At 43.7% G+C, this 17,943-nt stretch overlaps 1 protein-coding gene across 2 annotated transcripts in view; it reads left to right on the top strand.

Moving 5' to 3' along the window:
* The window catches only part of LOC137432240 (homeobox protein six1), a 117,941-nt gene that overhangs the window by 37,425 nt on the left and 62,573 nt on the right, over positions 1–17,943 (top strand). Inside the window, exon 2 of one of the 2 annotated variants that reach the window (XM_078781440.1) lies at positions 5,847–6,248. The exons of the other annotated variant lie outside the window; for it this stretch is intronic. Within the exon in view, the coding sequence (XP_078637566.1) occupies positions 5,847–5,871 (25 nt within the window). The 3' untranslated portion in view covers positions 5,872–6,248. Of the gene's footprint in view, positions 1–5,846; positions 6,249–17,943 lie in introns of those variants that run through there. 2 annotated transcript variants of the gene reach the window in all.

Here is a 17,943-nt window from a genome sequence, read left to right as displayed (position 1 = left end):
CCCAGCCCCCACATCACTTGCATCAATGGCCAACTTGAATGGTTCTTGAAAATCCGGGGCTGCTAGGACAGGAGAGCTCATTAATATTGTTTTGACGTGGGCAAAGGCAGCCTGACATTTGTCATCCCAAACAAACTTGGTCTCTTTCCTCAGCAAATTCGTTAAAGGGCTACCACATCAGAAAAATTCCTGCAGAACCGCCGGTACCAACCAGCCATACCCAAGAATCTCATAAGCTCCTTCTTCCCTTTTGGAACTTGGAAGCGATCAAATAGTTAGGTTCACTATGTCAATAAATTATATTTCGTTCAAAATCATGGTAGATTAGCAAACCTATACATTTTTGGAAAGACTATAGCATAAGGAAACTAAAAATCAATGTTTACATTTGGAGAGATACCTGTATGGCGGCCATTTTGGATTTTCAAAATGGCCACTGTAAAATACATATTTTGTTCTATTTCTGCCTCTAATTACCCTAAAAACTTTTAAAAATATACTAAACCTATATTTTCAGGGACAAGGAATCCAATGAAAGTATCAAATTAGTGCTATGGGGAATGGTAAGACACGAATCAAAGGTTTTGAATTGCAAAATACTGTCTTTATATTCGCGATAAGTTGCATAATCAAATACATGTTATCATTTTGTACAGGCAGTTAATAACATCAAAATGTGTCACAATAATTCATATCACCAAACATACACAGGCAGTCAGCAAAATCATATATACACATGCAGTCAGTATAACTTCACATCTACACAGGCAGTCAATGACAAAATATACACAGGCAGTCAATGGCATCAAACATACACGATTACAGAATATGCCATTTCGAGTTCGTCATCACTGTCCTGTGTGTCGTATCCGACAATATAGTCCGCATCGTTTTCACAGTCCGTTCCACACAAGCAAAGGTCGGTCAAATTGATTGGCAAATCGAATTGGTCGAATGGTCGATCGAATCGAATTCGATGAATCGAATCAAATCGAATCGATCGAATGGTCGAATGGTCGATCGAAGCGATTGGTCGAATGGTCGAATTGGTCGAATGGAATTGGTTAATTGGTCGAATTGGTCGAATCGAATTGGTCGGAATTGGCAAATGTAAACATTGATTTTCAGATTTTCCATGTAATAACGTTTCCAAAAATGTATAGGTTTGCTAATCTACCATGATTTTGAACGAAAAAACATAGTGAACCTTACTAAAAGGCTTCTATCTTGGCTGTCACCGGGTGCACCTGACCCTGACCTACTACATGGCCTAGGAACACCACCTGTGCCTTTACAAACTCACATAAGATAAGTTGATGGTCAACCCTGCCTCGGTCAGTTTCTTGAAAAATGCATGAATTTGTTTAATATGATCTACCATGGTCATAGTGTGGATGATGACATCATCCAGATAAGCCTCCACCCCCTCAAGGTCTGCAATAAGCTTATTAATCAGCCGTTGAAATGTAGCAGGCCCGTTTTTCAATCCAAAGGGAAGAACCTTGTACTCATACAACCCATTTGGTGTGACTAAAGCCGAGATTTCCTTGGCTCTATCAGTAAGAGGAATCTGCCAATACCCTTTCAGCAAGTCAAATTTAGTTACAAATTTAGCTGGGCCTATTCTATCAATAGTCATCAATCCTCGGGATGGGATATGAGTCGGTCTTGGTCACTGCATTAACCCGTTTTAAATCCGTACAGCGAAAACTGCCATCGGGTTTTGGAACCAACACACATGGTGAGCTCCATTCACTGCTGCTTGATTCGATGATGTCATTCTCCAACATATACTGAACCTCCTTCCGAAGATACTCCATCTTCACAGGGTTCATCTGATAGGGGTGTTGCTTCACAGGAGTGGCTCCACTCACCTCAATATCATGATATACCAAGTCAGTACGACCAGGTACATCTGTGAACAAATGTGCAAACTCAAAAATTAGGCCGGATAGTTGTCCTTGTTGTTCCCTCGTCAATGACCTAATTTCTCATCTAAATGACTCAACACTTCCGAGTTCGTCAATCTGGGACAAGCTTGGTCATCAAAGTTATCAAACTTCACACCGGCCTCAACCTCTGGATTCTCTTGCACCCCGACTACAGGCACGACAGGTGAGACAGGAACCATTTTTTCCACAGGCTTCCTCTCATGATATTTCTTCAGTCGGTTGACATGACATCTGCCGCTTTTTCCGTCGGTCGGGAGTTGTCACCACGTAATCTGTTTCATTAACCCTCCTTTCGATTGCATAGGGACCGAAATATCTAGCCTGTAGTGGATGACCTGGAACAGGAAGCAACACTAACACCCGGTCCTCAGGACTGAAGTTTCTTATCTGAGATTTCTTGTCACGTCTCACTTTCATTTTATCCTGTGTCACTTTCAAGTTTCCTCTCGCAACTTCACAAGCCATTGCCAATCTGTGCCTAACCGTTGACACATTCTCTACCACTGTTGACTGTGACTCCTGTAGCCACTGTTCTTTCACCAATTTCAATGGTCCTCGCACTGCATGTCCAAACACAAGTTCAAAAGGACTGAACCCCAATGACTCCTGAACAGATTCCCTCATAGCAAACAGCAATAAGGGTATTCCCTCAATCCCAATCCTTGTCACATTCAAAACAATACGTTCTGATCATATTCTTCAATGTCTAGTGAAACCTTTCCAAGGTCCCTTGGCTCTTGGGATGGTAAGTACTTGATCTTACTTGCTCCACTCCCAACAGGTGTACCACTTGCTGAAAAAGCGTTGACATGAAATTGGAACCCTGATCAGACTGGATGACCTTAGGTAGGCCAACCAAAGTGAAAAATGTAATCAAGGCCTTCGCAATAACTGCTGCAGTAATTTTTCTAAGAGGCACTGCCTCTGGGAACCTTGTGGAAGCACACATGATGGTCAGCAAATACTGACGTCCAGCCTTAGTTTTCGGTAAAGGGCCTACACAGTCAATAATGACTCGGCTGAATGGCTCTTCAAAAGCTGGAATTGGTTTTAAAGGTGCGGATGGGACTTTCTGATTCGGTTTTCCCACCAGCTGGCAAGAATGGCAAGATTTACAGAACTCCGCCACATCACGTCGCAATCCTGGCCAGAAAAAAATGAACCAATATTCTGTCACAGGTCTTGTTCACTCCAAGGTGCCCGGGCAAAGGTGTCTGATGCGCCAAACTCAATATCTCCTTCCGGTACGGCGGTGGCACCACAATTTGGTAATGAACTTTCCACTCATCGTTTGCTGGCACCTCCAGTGGTCTCCATTTTCTCATTAGTATTTCCCCTTTCATGAAGTAACCAACAGGTATCTTCATAGCCTCTTACTCTGTAACGGCTTTATCAATCAAACTCCGGAGCTCCGAATCTCCTTGTTGTTCTTCAACAAGTCTCTTTCGGACCAGCACCGTTTGTTCAGCCTCGTTCGCAGATGTCTCCAACGGACACTCCATTTCCTCTTTTGTTCCAGATGCCACCTTTTTCTTCGGTTCCTTGATGTCACTCCCTTTCCTATTATCTCTTCCAGACTTTTCCTCCAATATCGCTAAGGAACCCAAATCCACATCACCTTCCTTCTCCTTCTCTTCAGAGCGCTTCCTACCCATAGCAAGGGTCACTGCACAGGATGGAAAGATACCCGGAATCTCCTGCTCTAACTGTGCGGTGTTATTTTCCATACTGGGCTTTTCAACCAACATTGGATTACCAGAAACTCGACCACCGGCCAAATCATTCCCGATAATAAAAGATATTCCCTCTACAGGAAGAGTGGCTTGTAAACCTACGGTGACCGGTCCTGACAACAAATCAGACTTCAAATGGATGACATGAAGAGGAGCTTTAACATAGCCCTGTAAAATTACCCCCTGTAAAAGAACACTAACACCAGTTGCCGTCTTCTCAGACAATGGCAAAATGCCCTCAAGCATCAAAGATTGATGTGCTCCTGTGTCCCTCAATACCCTGACAGGTCTCTGGTTCGTTAAGTCTCCATCCAGTGACACAAACCCCTCTGAAATAAAAGGTTTGTAACCCTCTTGAACAAGGTCGTTCTGTGATGCCGTAACTTTGGCATGGGAACCTTCACAAGGCACTGTCCTCCAAGGACGATTTCTCGCATTTGCCAATGCATTCGGAGTTGCACTAGTTTGACTCCGCCCCTGATTTCCTTTTCACGGCATAACATTGGGACACCAAATGCCCAGGTTTCTTGCAAAAAGCGCAAGTTGGCCCGGAGGAAAAACTCGTGGTCTGCCTCGGGCCCCCCGGAAGATAAGTCTGTCTTGGAATTGTAGTCTTCTGACCCATAAAAGTCGCGGTATCAGATTTGTCCCCATAGTCCTCTCTCGGCTGCCTCCATGAAAATCTGTTCTCCAAACCTGATTTACCATAACTCCCCTGGCTAACTCTAGGCGAGAAGTTAGGTTTGTGGAACCCCATCCTGTGTGTCAAGGCATAGTCATCTGCCACTGTTGCTGCCTCATACAACTCTGGTACTTTCTTCTCATTCAGATGTACTTTAATGTCCACGTGGACACACTGTTTGAATTCCTCCACCAAAATCAATTGTCGTAACAGGTTGAAGTCTTTCCCAATCTCCTTCGCGTCACACCACCTATCAAACATGGTTTCCTTCATTTCTGGCAAACTCCACATGGGTCTCACTCTCCCTCTTCCTGGCATTCCTGATTTTTTGCCGCTAAGCTTCAGGGAACAATTCATAGGCTTTGAGAATGGCGTTCTTCACTATCTCATAATCTGCACATTGGTCAATCGGTAAAGCCGAATATATATCTTGAGCTTTACCCACCAGAACACTTTGCACTAACATAGTCCAGGACCCCACAGGCCATTTTAGCATTTGAGCCACTTTCTCAAAATGTTTAAAAAAATTTGGCTACCTCCTTTTCATTGAAGGGTGGAACCAGCCTCACATGCCTACCATCATCCCAAGAGTTCTCACTAGTTGTCGAACTAGCCGGCATGGATACTACTTCTCTCCGTTCTCCCAGTAATTCCAGCTCCTTGAGTTTAAGTTCCTTCTGATACTCCATGTCACGTTCCTTTAACTCCCTTTCGGCTCTCCTTTCCTCTGCTCTTTCCTCTGCTCTTCTTTCTTCTTCAGCTCTCCTTTCCTCTGCTCTTCTCTCCTCGAGTTCCTTTTCAGCTCTCCTTTCCTCTGCTCTTTCCTCTGCTCTTCTTTCCTCGAGTTCTCATTCCTGTTCTGCTCTTTCCTTTGCTCTTCTTTCCTCGGCTTTCCATTCCAACTCTTTTAACCTTTCCTGGCGCTGCAGTTGCATCTCCATTTTCCGGAGCTTCACATTTCCTTTCTCCTCGGGTAACCAATCCAAGGCTACCACTTCCCATGTTCCTTGTCCCACTAGAGACTCCACCACGAATGTCTGAATCTCACTTTTTTTTACCTTTTGAAAACAATAATCTCTATTTCACTTAAACGATAACAATAATAGTACATGCAACCAAAAATGTTTACAGTGGATGAGAACCACAACAACGGAAGTGACGAATCCGTAACAACATGTATAAACATGTAGTTATATTTATACTTTTTATACATATCACATGACTCACAGTGAGCAGACGTTGGCTGCACAAGCTGACCTTTATTTGCAGATATTTTTGTTTATGGAAGGTTTTCAATGGTTTTATGATTTTTCCTGTGATGTTGGCTTCACATTTTATCATTATGTAAACTTTCAGCTTTCTCGGCCATTTAAAAAGCAATAGACATTTATATCAGGGATTGGTTAGAAAGAGCTTTGTCTATTGTTATGGTTTGTGACCTTTTTCTTCTTCCTCCCCCCACACCCCCCTGTGAGTTAGATCAAGTGGTTTGGTCCGTGTATAAAGCCTATGATTGGCTGTGGGGCGGGGAAGTGGCCAGGAAGGTGATTCAGAGGAGTGAGTGGCCATTTTGGAGGAGGGCTTATGGCAGAGTGCTTTTTCGGGGGTTGTAGAGTGTCCAGCTGCAATCTCTCCACCTGAAGGGTGACATTGATCGAACTCTGGCTGCCTACCACTGGGGCCTGCCTTGGGGCCTACTTGTGGACTTGTCTACTCCTACTCTCTCGTGCTCGGCCTGCCTTGGGGCCTAATATAGGGCCTGCCCTGGAGCCTACTGTTGGGCATGTCTTGGGGCCTACTCGTGGACTTGCCTACCCCTACCCTCTCGTGCTGGGCCTGCCTTGGGGCCTACTGTTGGGCCTGCGTTGGGGCCTATTCGTGGACTTGCCTACTCCTACCCTCTCATGCTGGGCCTGCCTTGGGGCCTACTGTTGGGCCTGCTGTGGGGCCTACTACTGGGCCTGCCCTGGGGCCTACTGTTGGGCCTGCCTTGGACCGGCCTACTATTGGACTGGCCTACTCTTGGACCGGCCTACTCTTGGACCGGCCTACTCTTGGACCTGCCTACTCTTGGACCGGCCTACTCTTGGACCGGCCTACTCTTGGACCGGCCTACTCTTGGACCTGCCTACTCTTGGACTGGCCTATTTTGGGTTTTTTCCTCTTTTCTCCCTTCTTGGTTTTATGTGTAGGAAGAGATTTTCGTGTGATAATCCATAAATAAAGACAGCGTGATTGAAGGCTTGGCTTGGTGTGCTTCAGGCCGTAACAAATTGGGGGCTCGTCCGGGAGCTGATTTATATGATACCTGTCTTGGATTTTTTTTTTCCTGCATTTGTAAGTTTTCTCATTGGCAGATAATTTGACTTTTGTTTACGGTGCTGGTACGTCTACTGCAGTCGTACACCATGGCTGAGGAGATGGATTTTGAAGTGAAGGAATTTTTGGAGAAGAAGGGGCTATCAGTGCAAGATGTAGAACTGTTACGTAAGGTGGAGTTATGAGCTGTAGCTGATCATCTTGGGGTTAGTGGGACATCTAGCATGAAAAAGGCGGAGATTGTTTCAGCTATTGTCAGTCGCATGGGTTTAGAACCGTGGGTATGATTGAGGAGTGAAGCCTTGGAATTGGCCCGGATGGAATCAGAAGAAAGACAGCTCAGACTAAAGTTAGAAGACAAGGAACAGCAAAGAGAGTTTGAAAAAGGAAAAGAAGAACGACAACGTGAGTTTGAGTTAAGAAAATTAGAAATGCAGGTGGGACCGGCCCAACCCGTTTCCATCGATTCAGGTGGGAGTCAAAATGATCTCCCCCATTCCTTTGATGTGGCTCGAAACATTAGGCTTGTTCCCAAGTTTAACGAGGAGGAGGTGGAAACGTTTTTTCTGTCTTTTGAAAAGATAGCAAAACGTCTTCAGTGGCCCGTACAATACTGGACCCTGCTACTACAAAGTGGGTTCATAGGGAGAGCCCAGGAATTGTATTCAGCTCTGTCGGAGGATCAGTCAGAAAATTATGAGGCTGTTAAAAAGGCTGTGTTGTCAGTCTATGAGCAAGTTCCGGAAGCGTACCGGCAGAAGTTCCGAACCCTGAAAAGACAGGCTGGGCAGACATTTGTTGAATTGGCGAGGGGGAAGGAAATGAGTTTTGATCGGTGGTATCGTTTTCTACAAGTGGATAGGACCTATGGTAATCTAAGGGAGGTTAACTTGATGGAAGAGTTTAGGAACAGTATCCCCTTGGACATTAGGACACACCTTACGGATCATAATGTTGGTGAGTTGAAAAAAGCTGCTGTTGGTGCAGATGATTATGAACTTACCCATAAGAGAGGCCTTGGTTTTCCTCATTATGGTACTACCTGGGATAACAAGAAGGGGGTTAGTGAGGACCAGTCAGAGGGGGAGTGGACCGACCATAGTGGTCCATTGGTGCAGCCGTCTCTGAGTAGACGGTTGGAGTGGTCGAGTCAGGCATCTCGCCGGGGAATGGCCCCAACGTGTTATTACTGCAAAAAGAGGGGACATCTAAAGTCCAATTGTTGGAAATTTCAAAGGGAGGAGAAGAAGGGAGGCTCCGCTAAACCTATTGCATTGGTTCGAACCATAATGGACATGTCAACTAGATTCCCTGAGGCTGTCCCCTTAAAAAGGATTACTGCTAAGGTGGTGGTGGATGCCTTGGTTCAGTTTTTCACCAGATATGGTTTGCCAAAGGAGGTGCAATCTGACCAAGGTTCGAATTTTATGTCTGGTCTATTTCAAGAAGTCATACACCAGCTAGGGATCAGGCAGTTAAAGTCGTCGGCCTACCACCCCCAGTCCCAGGGAGCCCTTGAGAGATACCAACAGACCATGAAAACGATGTTGAAGGCATATTGTATGGAGTATCCTGAAGAATGGGATAAAGGAATCTGTTTTGTGTTGTTTGCCACCAGGGATACCCCGAATGAATCTACGGGTTTCAGCCCATTTGAGTTGGTGTACGGCCATGAGGTTAGGGGCCCTCTAAAAGTAGTAAATGAGAGATTCATCGAAGAGACTGAGAACCCTAACCTTCTGGACTACGTATGTGCTTTCCGGGAAAGACTTACCACCACCTGCAAGGTCGCCCAGGAGCATTTGAAAGTATCTCAGCGAGTGATGAAGGCCCGTTTTGACCAGAGGGCGATAGCTCGTAATTTTAGGCCTGGAGACAAGGTGCTAGTTTTACTACCTCTGCCTGGGGAGCCACTATCGGCGAAGTTTAGCGGTCCCTACGTGGTCGAAAGGAAGCTGAGTGAGGTGAACTACGTGGTGCGGACCCATGACAGACGGAAACCCCGCCGGGTGTGCCATGTTAATACATGGCACATGGCACATGTATGATTAAAAGGTACTATGAGCGTGAGGCCGACCTCGGTCGGCCAGTTGGGCTAGCTAAGTTGGTAGGTCATATAAACCATCCAGATATTGACTCGAGCGAATCCGACAGCGTCGTTCTGCAACAACCTGAGAAAGAATCCTTGGGGGCTAAGCTATCAAACTCGGAGGTGTTGACACATTTGGACTCTGAATTAGCTCATGTTCCTGAGGATAAACGATATGATGTAATTGCTCTAATTGGTGAGTATGCCCATCTTTGTTCTGATGAGGCTGGGTGCACCTCATTGACTTCCCATGATGTTGAGGTAGGGAATGCTAGACCCATCAAACAACACCCCTATCAGTTAAATCCTGACAAGCTAGCTAGGGTTCGTGCAGAGGTACAATTTATGCTAGAGCATGACATCATCAGACCCAGTCAGAGCAGCTGGAGTTCGCCCATTGTACTCATACCAAAGCCCGATGGTTCCGTAAGATTCTGTGTAGACTATCGAAAGGTGAATGTGGTAACCCGCACTGATTCGTATCCCATCCCAAGAATTGAAGATTGCATAAACAGGGTAGGTAAGGTTGCTTATGTTAGCAAAATAGACTTGCTTAAAGGTTATTGGCAAGTACCTTTGACTGACCGGGCAAAGGAAGTCTCGGCCTTTGTGACTCCAGATGGCTTATATCAGTGTATGCTAATGCCGTTTGGGATGAAAAATGCACCTGCTACCTTCCAAAGGTTAATGAACCAGGTTACAAGGGGTCTTCCAAATTGTGTAGCTTACCTGGATGATGTCATACTGTACAGTGATACATGGCAAGACCACTTGAAACATCTCAGAGAACTGTTTGTTAGACTTACCGATGCCAACCTTGTTGTAAACCTCAAGAAAAGTGGATTTGCCAAAGCTAGGGTTACATATCCCGGTCACGTTGTTGGTCAGGGTCAAGTATCCCCTCGACAGGCCAAGACCCAAGCGATTGCCGGTTTTCCTGCCCCCACCAATAAGCGAGAATTGCTTCGGTATCTCGGTATGTCCGGGTTCTACAGGAAATTTTGTGCAAATTACAGCTCGCTCGTGGTACCCCTAACCAACTTGTTGAGGAAAAATGAAAAATTTGTGTGATCTGAATCCTGTCAAAAGGCTTTTGACAAATTGAAAGCTATTCTGGCCAATGAGCCAGTATTGGCCACTCCCGATTTTGGGAAGCCATTCAAACTAGCAATAGACGCAAGCGATGTTGGTGTGGGAGCTGTACTCTTTCAGGATGATGCGTCGGGTATTGAAAAGCCAGTAAGTTACTTCTCCAAAAAGCTGAACAAACATCAAAAGGCTTACTCTACTATCGAGAAAGAGGCCTCGAGTCCGATTTTGGCTCCACAGCATTTTGAAATATATGTAACAAATGGCTCAAGCGATGTTACCGTATATACTGATCACAATCCTCTGGTTTTCCTGGAAAAGTTCAAGATGACGAATCAACGCCTTTTCCGATGGGGGCTTTTAGTACAGCCGTACCCCTTGAAAATTGTACATATTTCGGGTCGAGATAATGTCATTGCAGATGCTCTATCTCGAGCTTAATAGGTTTTTTTTCGTGCCCCTGCACATGAGCTATGATACCTGTAAATGTCACAAGGAGAGATGGCTATTTGTTTATTGCATTGTTTATGCTGGGTTAAGTTTATGCTCGCACTGTTTATCCTGCCTTTGCAAAAGAAAACTTTTCTTGGGGTAAAGTTTTCTTCTTTAAGGGGGGGAGGGGTCTAGGTGTATGATTCTCACTTCGGGTGCGAGAGGTCCCGGGTTCAGCTTCCAGACGAGCCCCCAATTTGTTACGGCCTGAAGCACACCAAGCCAAGCCTTCAATCACGCTGTCTTTATTTATGGATTATCACACGAAAATCTCTTCCTACACATAAAACCAAGAAGGGAGAAAGGAGGGAAAAACCCGAATAGGCCAGTCCAAGAGTAGGCAGGGCCAAGAGTAGGCAGGGCCAAGAGTAGGCCGGTCCAAGAGTAGGCCGGTCCAAGAGTAGGCCGGTCCAAGGCAGGCCCAACAGTAGGCCCCAGGGCAGTCCAATAGTAGGCCCCACGGCAGGCCCAACAGTAGGCCCCAATGCAGGCCCAGCATGAGAGGGTAGGAGTAGGCAAGTCCATGAGTAGGCCCCAATGCAGGCCCAACAGTTGGCCCCAGGGCAGGCCCAACAGTAGGCCCAGCACGAGAGGGTAGGAGTAGGCAAGTCCACGAGTAGGCCCCAAAGCAGGCCCAACAGTAGGCTAGGGGGCAGGCCCAACCGTAGGCCCCAAGGCAGGCCCAGCACGAGAGAGTAGGAGTAGGCAAGTCCACGAGTAGGCCCCAAGGCAGGCCCCCAGTGGTAGGCAGCCAGAGTTCGATCAACGTCACCCTTCAGGTGGAGAGATTGCAGCTGGACACTACAACCCCCGAAAAAGCACTCTGCCATAAGCCCTCCTCCAAAATAGCCACTCACTCCTCTGAATCACCTTCCTGGCCACTTCCCCGCCCCACAGGCCACAGCCAATCATAGGCTTTATACACATGGACCAAACCACTTGGTCTAACTCACAGGGGGGTGTGGGGGAAGGAAGAAGAAAAAGGTCACAAACCGTAAAACTATATCCAGTGTGTAATTATGTATCTCGATATATATATATATATATATATATATATATATATATATATATATATATATATATATATATATATATATATATATACATACATATACATATACATATACATATAATATATATATATATATATATATATATATATATATATATATATAAATATATATATATATATATATATATATATATATATATATATATATCTGTGCAGCGTCTGTCCTGTCCTGTGTTGTGTTGTCATGTCTTGTCTTGTCTCGTCACTGAACTACTTTCTCAAACTTTTGTGAAATCGTACCAAATTCTGGTATGCACATATCACTCCCGTCGGTATGTCCTAAGGGTATTTTTTTGAAAGATTTTCCAATTATTATTATTTATTTTTTTGAATTTTTTGGGGATTTTTTTTTTTTCAACTTCAATTGTTTATAAAATGATATCACGTATATTACAAATACATTTGTGTAAAATAATTGTTTGAATTATGATTGGTTTAAACCATGACAAAACGGCAACTCGGGTACAGTCATTTATCTATATATCTACACATCTGGGCAGTGTCTGTGTTGTCACTTAACGACTCCCTCAAACTTTGTTTCCGTGGTTGTGAAGTGTTTTTAATAACGTTGTGGTTTTTTAAAATCACATGGTGGTGAGGTATCTCTCTTGTGTTGGTGATGGTGAGGTGTAGTATGTGGTGGTGAGGTGTTTTTAAATGACGTGGTGGTGAGGTGTTTTTAAATGGCGTGGTGGTGAGGTGTTTTTAAATCACATGGTGGTGAGGTGTTTTAATAACGTGGTGGTGAGGTGTTTTGAATCACGTGGTGCTGAGGCGTTTTGAATTACGTGGTGGTGAGGTGTTTTGAATTATGTGGTGGTGAGGTGCTTTTATTTTCGTGGTGGTAAAGTGTTTTGAATTTCGTGGTGGTGAGGCGTTTTGAATTACGTGGTGGTGTGTTTTGAATTACGTGGTGGTGAGGTGTTTTGAATTACTTGGTGGTGAGGTGTTTTGAGTTATGTGGTGGTGAGGTGTTTTGAATTACTTGGTGGTGAGTTGTTTTTATTTTCGTGGTGGTGAGGTGTTTTGAATTTCATGTTGGTGAGGTGTTCTGAATTTCATGGTGGTGAGGGTTTTGAATTTCGTGGTGGTGAGGTGTTTTTATTTTCATGGTGGTGAGATGTTTTGAATTTTGTGGTGGTGATATGTTTTGAATTTCGTGGTGGTGAGGTGTTTTGAATTTCGTGGTGGTGAGGTGTTTTTAATAACGTGGTGGTGAGGTGTTTTGATTTACATGGTGGTGAGGTGTAATTTTCACAAACTTCCCATCTGCACCTACTCCTCCCGTATGTATGTGCTGAGGGGTTCCTTTTTCAATTTTTACATATTGTTTCAACCTAAATCTTCAACCTAAATTGTTTATAAAATGTAATATCACAAACACTACAAATAGGTTTGTGCAAAATAATTGTATTATGATTGGTGTAAATTATGACAACACAGCAACTCAGGTACAGTCATTATCCTCAGCTAAAGCAAGCCCATTCCTCTGTAACGACGCGTGGTGAGGCGAGTGTGGCAAGCCGAGTCAAGCTCGTAGAGATATATATTTATTTATTTATATATATATATACATATATGCCTGCTGTTCTTGTAGAATAAGTAGGCCTTTGTTGGCCGAAAGCTTGTCTGAAAATTCAAGATCGATCATCTTGAAGCTACGTCTGCTACTTGAAGCTATTCAATTTTCTTCCGATTTTATATATATTATTGCGGTTTTGGGAAACCACTAAGAAATAATGGCATCCTCCATACAGGTCCCTTAGAATAGTTATTTCAAAGCAGACCATTATCTTCGCCCCTTCCCCTTATTTCGGGTTAGTATGTTATTCATTGGGGAAAGGAAAGACAGGCCCTCCACTCATAAGGGATAATTTACCAGGCAGATGCACAAAGGTTGCATCCAACGATTGATTTAAAGTCTTGAAGGACAGAGGACAAACCAAAGACCTTTGGGATATGCACCAATCAGGGCCTGCGTCCCTTCGAGAGAGCTAGCGGGGGCAGAGTGATGGGCTCCACCGATCAGGAACCAGGACACTCTCAAACCGCCCCCACCCCCTCGGCACAGGCTGGACAAAAGACCTTGCACATGTGTTTTCTATCTCTCTCTGCTGGGTTCACTCAGCACTTGCCTGCATGATTTCTTTTTCTTTTTTTTTCTTCCTCTTCCTCTTCCTCTTCCCTGCCTCTTTCTCTTTCTCTTTCTCTTTCTCTTTCTCGTTCTCGTTCTCTTTCTCTTTCTCTTCCTCTTTATCTTTCTCTTTCTCTTTCTCTTTCTCTCTCTCTCTCTCTTTCTCTTTCTCTTTCTCTTTCTCTTTCTCTTTCTCTCTCTCTCTCTCACATGGTTTCTATACATCCCTCTTTGCTGGTTTCACTGAGCACGTGTGCATCCTATCTTGACCGGACCCTCACAGGCCTCAGTACGTGCCTGCATGACTTAGCCTTGGATTCCAATGGCTATACACGTGTTTTTTGGACTCTATCCAGCCGAGGACATTGTTCACCTTGCCTCTGCACGTAATTCACTCGCCTGGCCTGTTTCATTCTTGCACGTGTGCACGACACTCACTTTACCTTGCACGAGATCATGACGTGCTTACTCCACATGGCACTCACTCTACACGGTTCCCTGGCACTCGCTCAACACGGTTCCCTGGCACTCACTCTACATGGTTCCCTGACACTCGCTCTACACGGTTCCCTGGCACTCGCTCAACACGGTTCCCTGGCACTCACTCTAAACGGTTCTCTGACACTCGCTCTACATGGTTCCCTGGCACTCACTCTACACGGTTCCCTGACACTCACTCTACACGGTTCCCGACACTTCTCACCTGCTCGTGTTGGGGACTGCCATTTGCCGGCCAGGTGCTCGTTGGTGAGGTCGAGACAAAAGGTGTCGCGAGGGGAAGCATCGGGTAACCTTGTAACCATTTTGCAACAGGTTCCCAACGTTTGTTTTCCCCTCCCCCTTCCCCGTGAATGTGTGCTGGCATGTTGTGTTTATACATAGTGATCATAATAAGGCCTAGAATAGGCTAAGGTCCTGCTTCTTGCCCCGTTATCTTTCCTATCGATAAGTTTCACTGTAAATATTTGTAAATACATCAAATCGTTAAACGTTTCCGTTTCTATCTGTCGGTGAATGTCTTTTCTTCCATTGGTCTGCCATTGCTCAGCTAGTACCAATGGTTGTTCAGCCATCTCAATTTCCATCCAGGAACAGAAGAAAGTGGTACACCACCGGAGGTTCGTAGGGTACGTTCCCCAATTGAAACCATCACGTGGTACAGGTAAGCGGAGTTAGACGATTGGACCCTGCTATCGTGCGACGGACCAATTGGCGTTCGTAGCTTCTGGTTCGCAACGTGCTGAAGTACGAAGTTATTCGGTGGGAATGGAGGCTAACCCCCTCATAGTATAACCGAACCCTGGGCAGTAACAATATATATATATATATATATATATATATATATTTACATGTATATATATATATATATATATATATATATATATATATATATATATATATATATATACATATACATACATACAATATATATATACACAGTCACGTGAAAAATAAGTACACCCCATGTAAAGTTTTGACTTTTTCAACATATTTCAACATACAGCTATTTGATCTTCATTTCAACAATATTGATAGATAAAGGTGATAGAATATAACAAATATCATGAAACATTTACATTTTGTAATCCATTGTATAATTTAAATAAACATAAATGCAAATTTCGCATGTGGAAAAAGTAAGTACACCCTTGGCTCTAATAGGTGGTATTGCCCCCTTTAGCAGAAACAACCTCAAGCAGGTGTTTCTTATAACTGTCTACCAGTCTCTGACATCGACTGGGAGAAATTTTTACCCACTCCTCCATGCAGAATTCTTTCAGCTGTGTGATGTTTGAGGGGTTTCTTGCATGCACAGCTCGTTTCAAATACCCCCACAACATATCGATGGGATTTAGATCCGGGCTTTGACTTGGCCATTCCAGAACCCTCCATTTCTTTCTTTTCAGCCATTCCTTGGTGGATTTACAGGTATGTGTGGGGTCATTGTCATGTTGCAAGGTCCACCTTCGGTTGAGCTTCAACTTTCCGACAGATGGCCTCACATTATCCTCAAGCACCCTCTGGTACAATGAAGAATTCATAGTGGATTCTATGATGGTGAGCTGCCCAGGACCAGATGCAGCAAAGCTGCACCAAACCATAATATTTCCACCACCATGATTTACAGTTGGTATCAGGTTTTTGTGGTCAAATGCTGTCTTTGGTTTTCACCAAACATGTCTTCTGGTGCTGTGGCCAAATAGCTCTACCTTTGACTCATCTGTCTCGAGCACATTGTTCCAGAAGTGCTGGTCTTTGCCTAGGTGTTCATTGGCAAACTTTAGTCTTGCCCTGATGTTCTTTCTGGACAGCAAAGGTTTCCTCCTGGCACACCTCCCATGCAGATCAAATTTGTGCAGCCTCTTTCTGATGGTAGGCTCGAGCACTTTGACATCAACAGTGGCAAGAGCTACCTGTAGGTCCCGTGATGACATTCTGGGGTTCTTAGAGACTTCTTTCAGCCTCTTGCGGTCTGCTCTCGGGCTGAACTTGCTGGGGCGGCCTGGCCTGAACAAGTTGGCAGTTGTTTGGAATCTTCTCCACTTGTAGACAGTCGAATGATTGATTTCAAATTGTTTGCAGATCGTTTTAATTCCCTTCCCAGACTCGTAGGCATCAATAACCTTCTTTCTGAAGGCCTCAGAGAGCTCTTTGGATCTAGGCATGGTGACGCCGCACACTTCAACAACAAAGAGCAAACCAAACTAAATGTCTGATGTTTAAATAAGACAGGTTCCTCCAAGATCCTCTCTAACGACGTTCTAAGCATTCGCACCTGAGCTGGTGCACCTGATTCTAATTTTAGGTATTTGAAGTAGTGATAAATGTAGGGGTGTACTTACTTTTTCACATGCGAAATTTGCATTTATGTTTATTTAAATTATACAATGGACTACAAAATGTAAATGTTTCATGATATTTGTTATATTATATCACCTTTATCTATCAATATTGTTGAAATGAAGATCAAATAGCTGTATGTTGAAATATGTTGAAAAAGTCAAAACTTTACACGGGGTGTACTTACTTTTTCACGTGACTGTATGTATATGTATATATATATATATATATATATATATATATATATATATATATATATATATATATATATATATATATACATACATATATTAATTTAACCAAAGAAGCACACTAACCCTATGACATGACTGACGTCATGTGCATAAATTATACCAACACATCACCCCCAACCTAGGAGGCATCCGTGTGGTACTCAAGTCTTTGCAGACTGAGATTAAAGCTCTATGGTCACAAATATATATATATACTACAGATGTGCCGGGCGGGGGAGGGGGGGAAGGGGAGAGGAGGGAAGGGGGGGAAGGGGAGGCGAGGGTGGAGGGAGGAGACGGGAGGAGGAGGGGAGGGGAGGGGGGGCAGGAGAGGAAGGGGAGTGGCTCACGTTTCTGAGTGAATGTGGCTCACGTTTCCGATTGAATGTGGCTCACGTTTCTGAGTTAAGTGTGATGCCAATCAGGAAGCAGAAGAAGCCATACTATCAAATTCGTACACCTCTACTATAATATGAATTTAAAAAGGCTTTGGCACTATCGAGCGATATATATATTTTTTTTTCCTCCAAAAAAACGAACTTTTTTTTTTCATTTTTTTTGTTGTTGTTTGCCTATAACACTTCCAGGCACTCACTGATGAACCTCTGAAAGTTTGATGAAGATCTGTTCAGCCATCTCAGAATAAAACGCGGACACACAGCCAACTCGCGTATATATATATATATATATATATATATATATATATATATATATCGGGATTTAAATTTAATACAAAAATTGATCCAGACGTCTATTCTCTTTCAAATATTCAAACTGACAGAGGTAGTTATTTATCACAGCATCTGTAGAAGTTTCACCCTTTTACTCAACTCCGTTTCGCTGTTATTTGGTGGAGCAAAAAGTCAACTGAGCTTTATATACTGAGCTTTATATATATATATATATATATATATATATATATATATATATATATATATATATATACATAGTTGGGTGCAAAAGTACGAGTCCAGGAGGAGTTGAGACATCTCTATTTATTAAGCCTTGGATGCAGTGATTGGGCCTCAGAGGCCCACAAGGTTTTTTTTTGTTGCAAAAACTATGTTGTACAATTTTTTTTTGGAATGAGCCTCATTTTCACCGACTTGCATGTTGTTACACAAAATTCAGTGACATAAAAAAGAATTCATTCAGGCTCGTGGGAAAATCTTCATTCTTCACTTATAACCCAAAAATCCGACACGAATGCAAGCCTGGGGCCTTCGAGGCCCCACATAAATGTTGTTGTACTACTATGTTATATCATTATTTTCTTGATATGAGCCTCATTATATGCTCTGATAACT

The sequence above is a fragment of the Myxine glutinosa genome, chromosome 1, assembly GCF_964187855.1.
Source record: "Myxine glutinosa chromosome 1, kmMyxGlut1.1, whole genome shotgun sequence".
Classification (NCBI taxonomy): domain Eukaryota; kingdom Metazoa; phylum Chordata; class Myxini; order Myxiniformes; family Myxinidae; genus Myxine; species Myxine glutinosa.
Note: the sequence above shows the minus strand (reverse complement) of the source record. Positions and strands in the feature narration are given on the sequence as shown.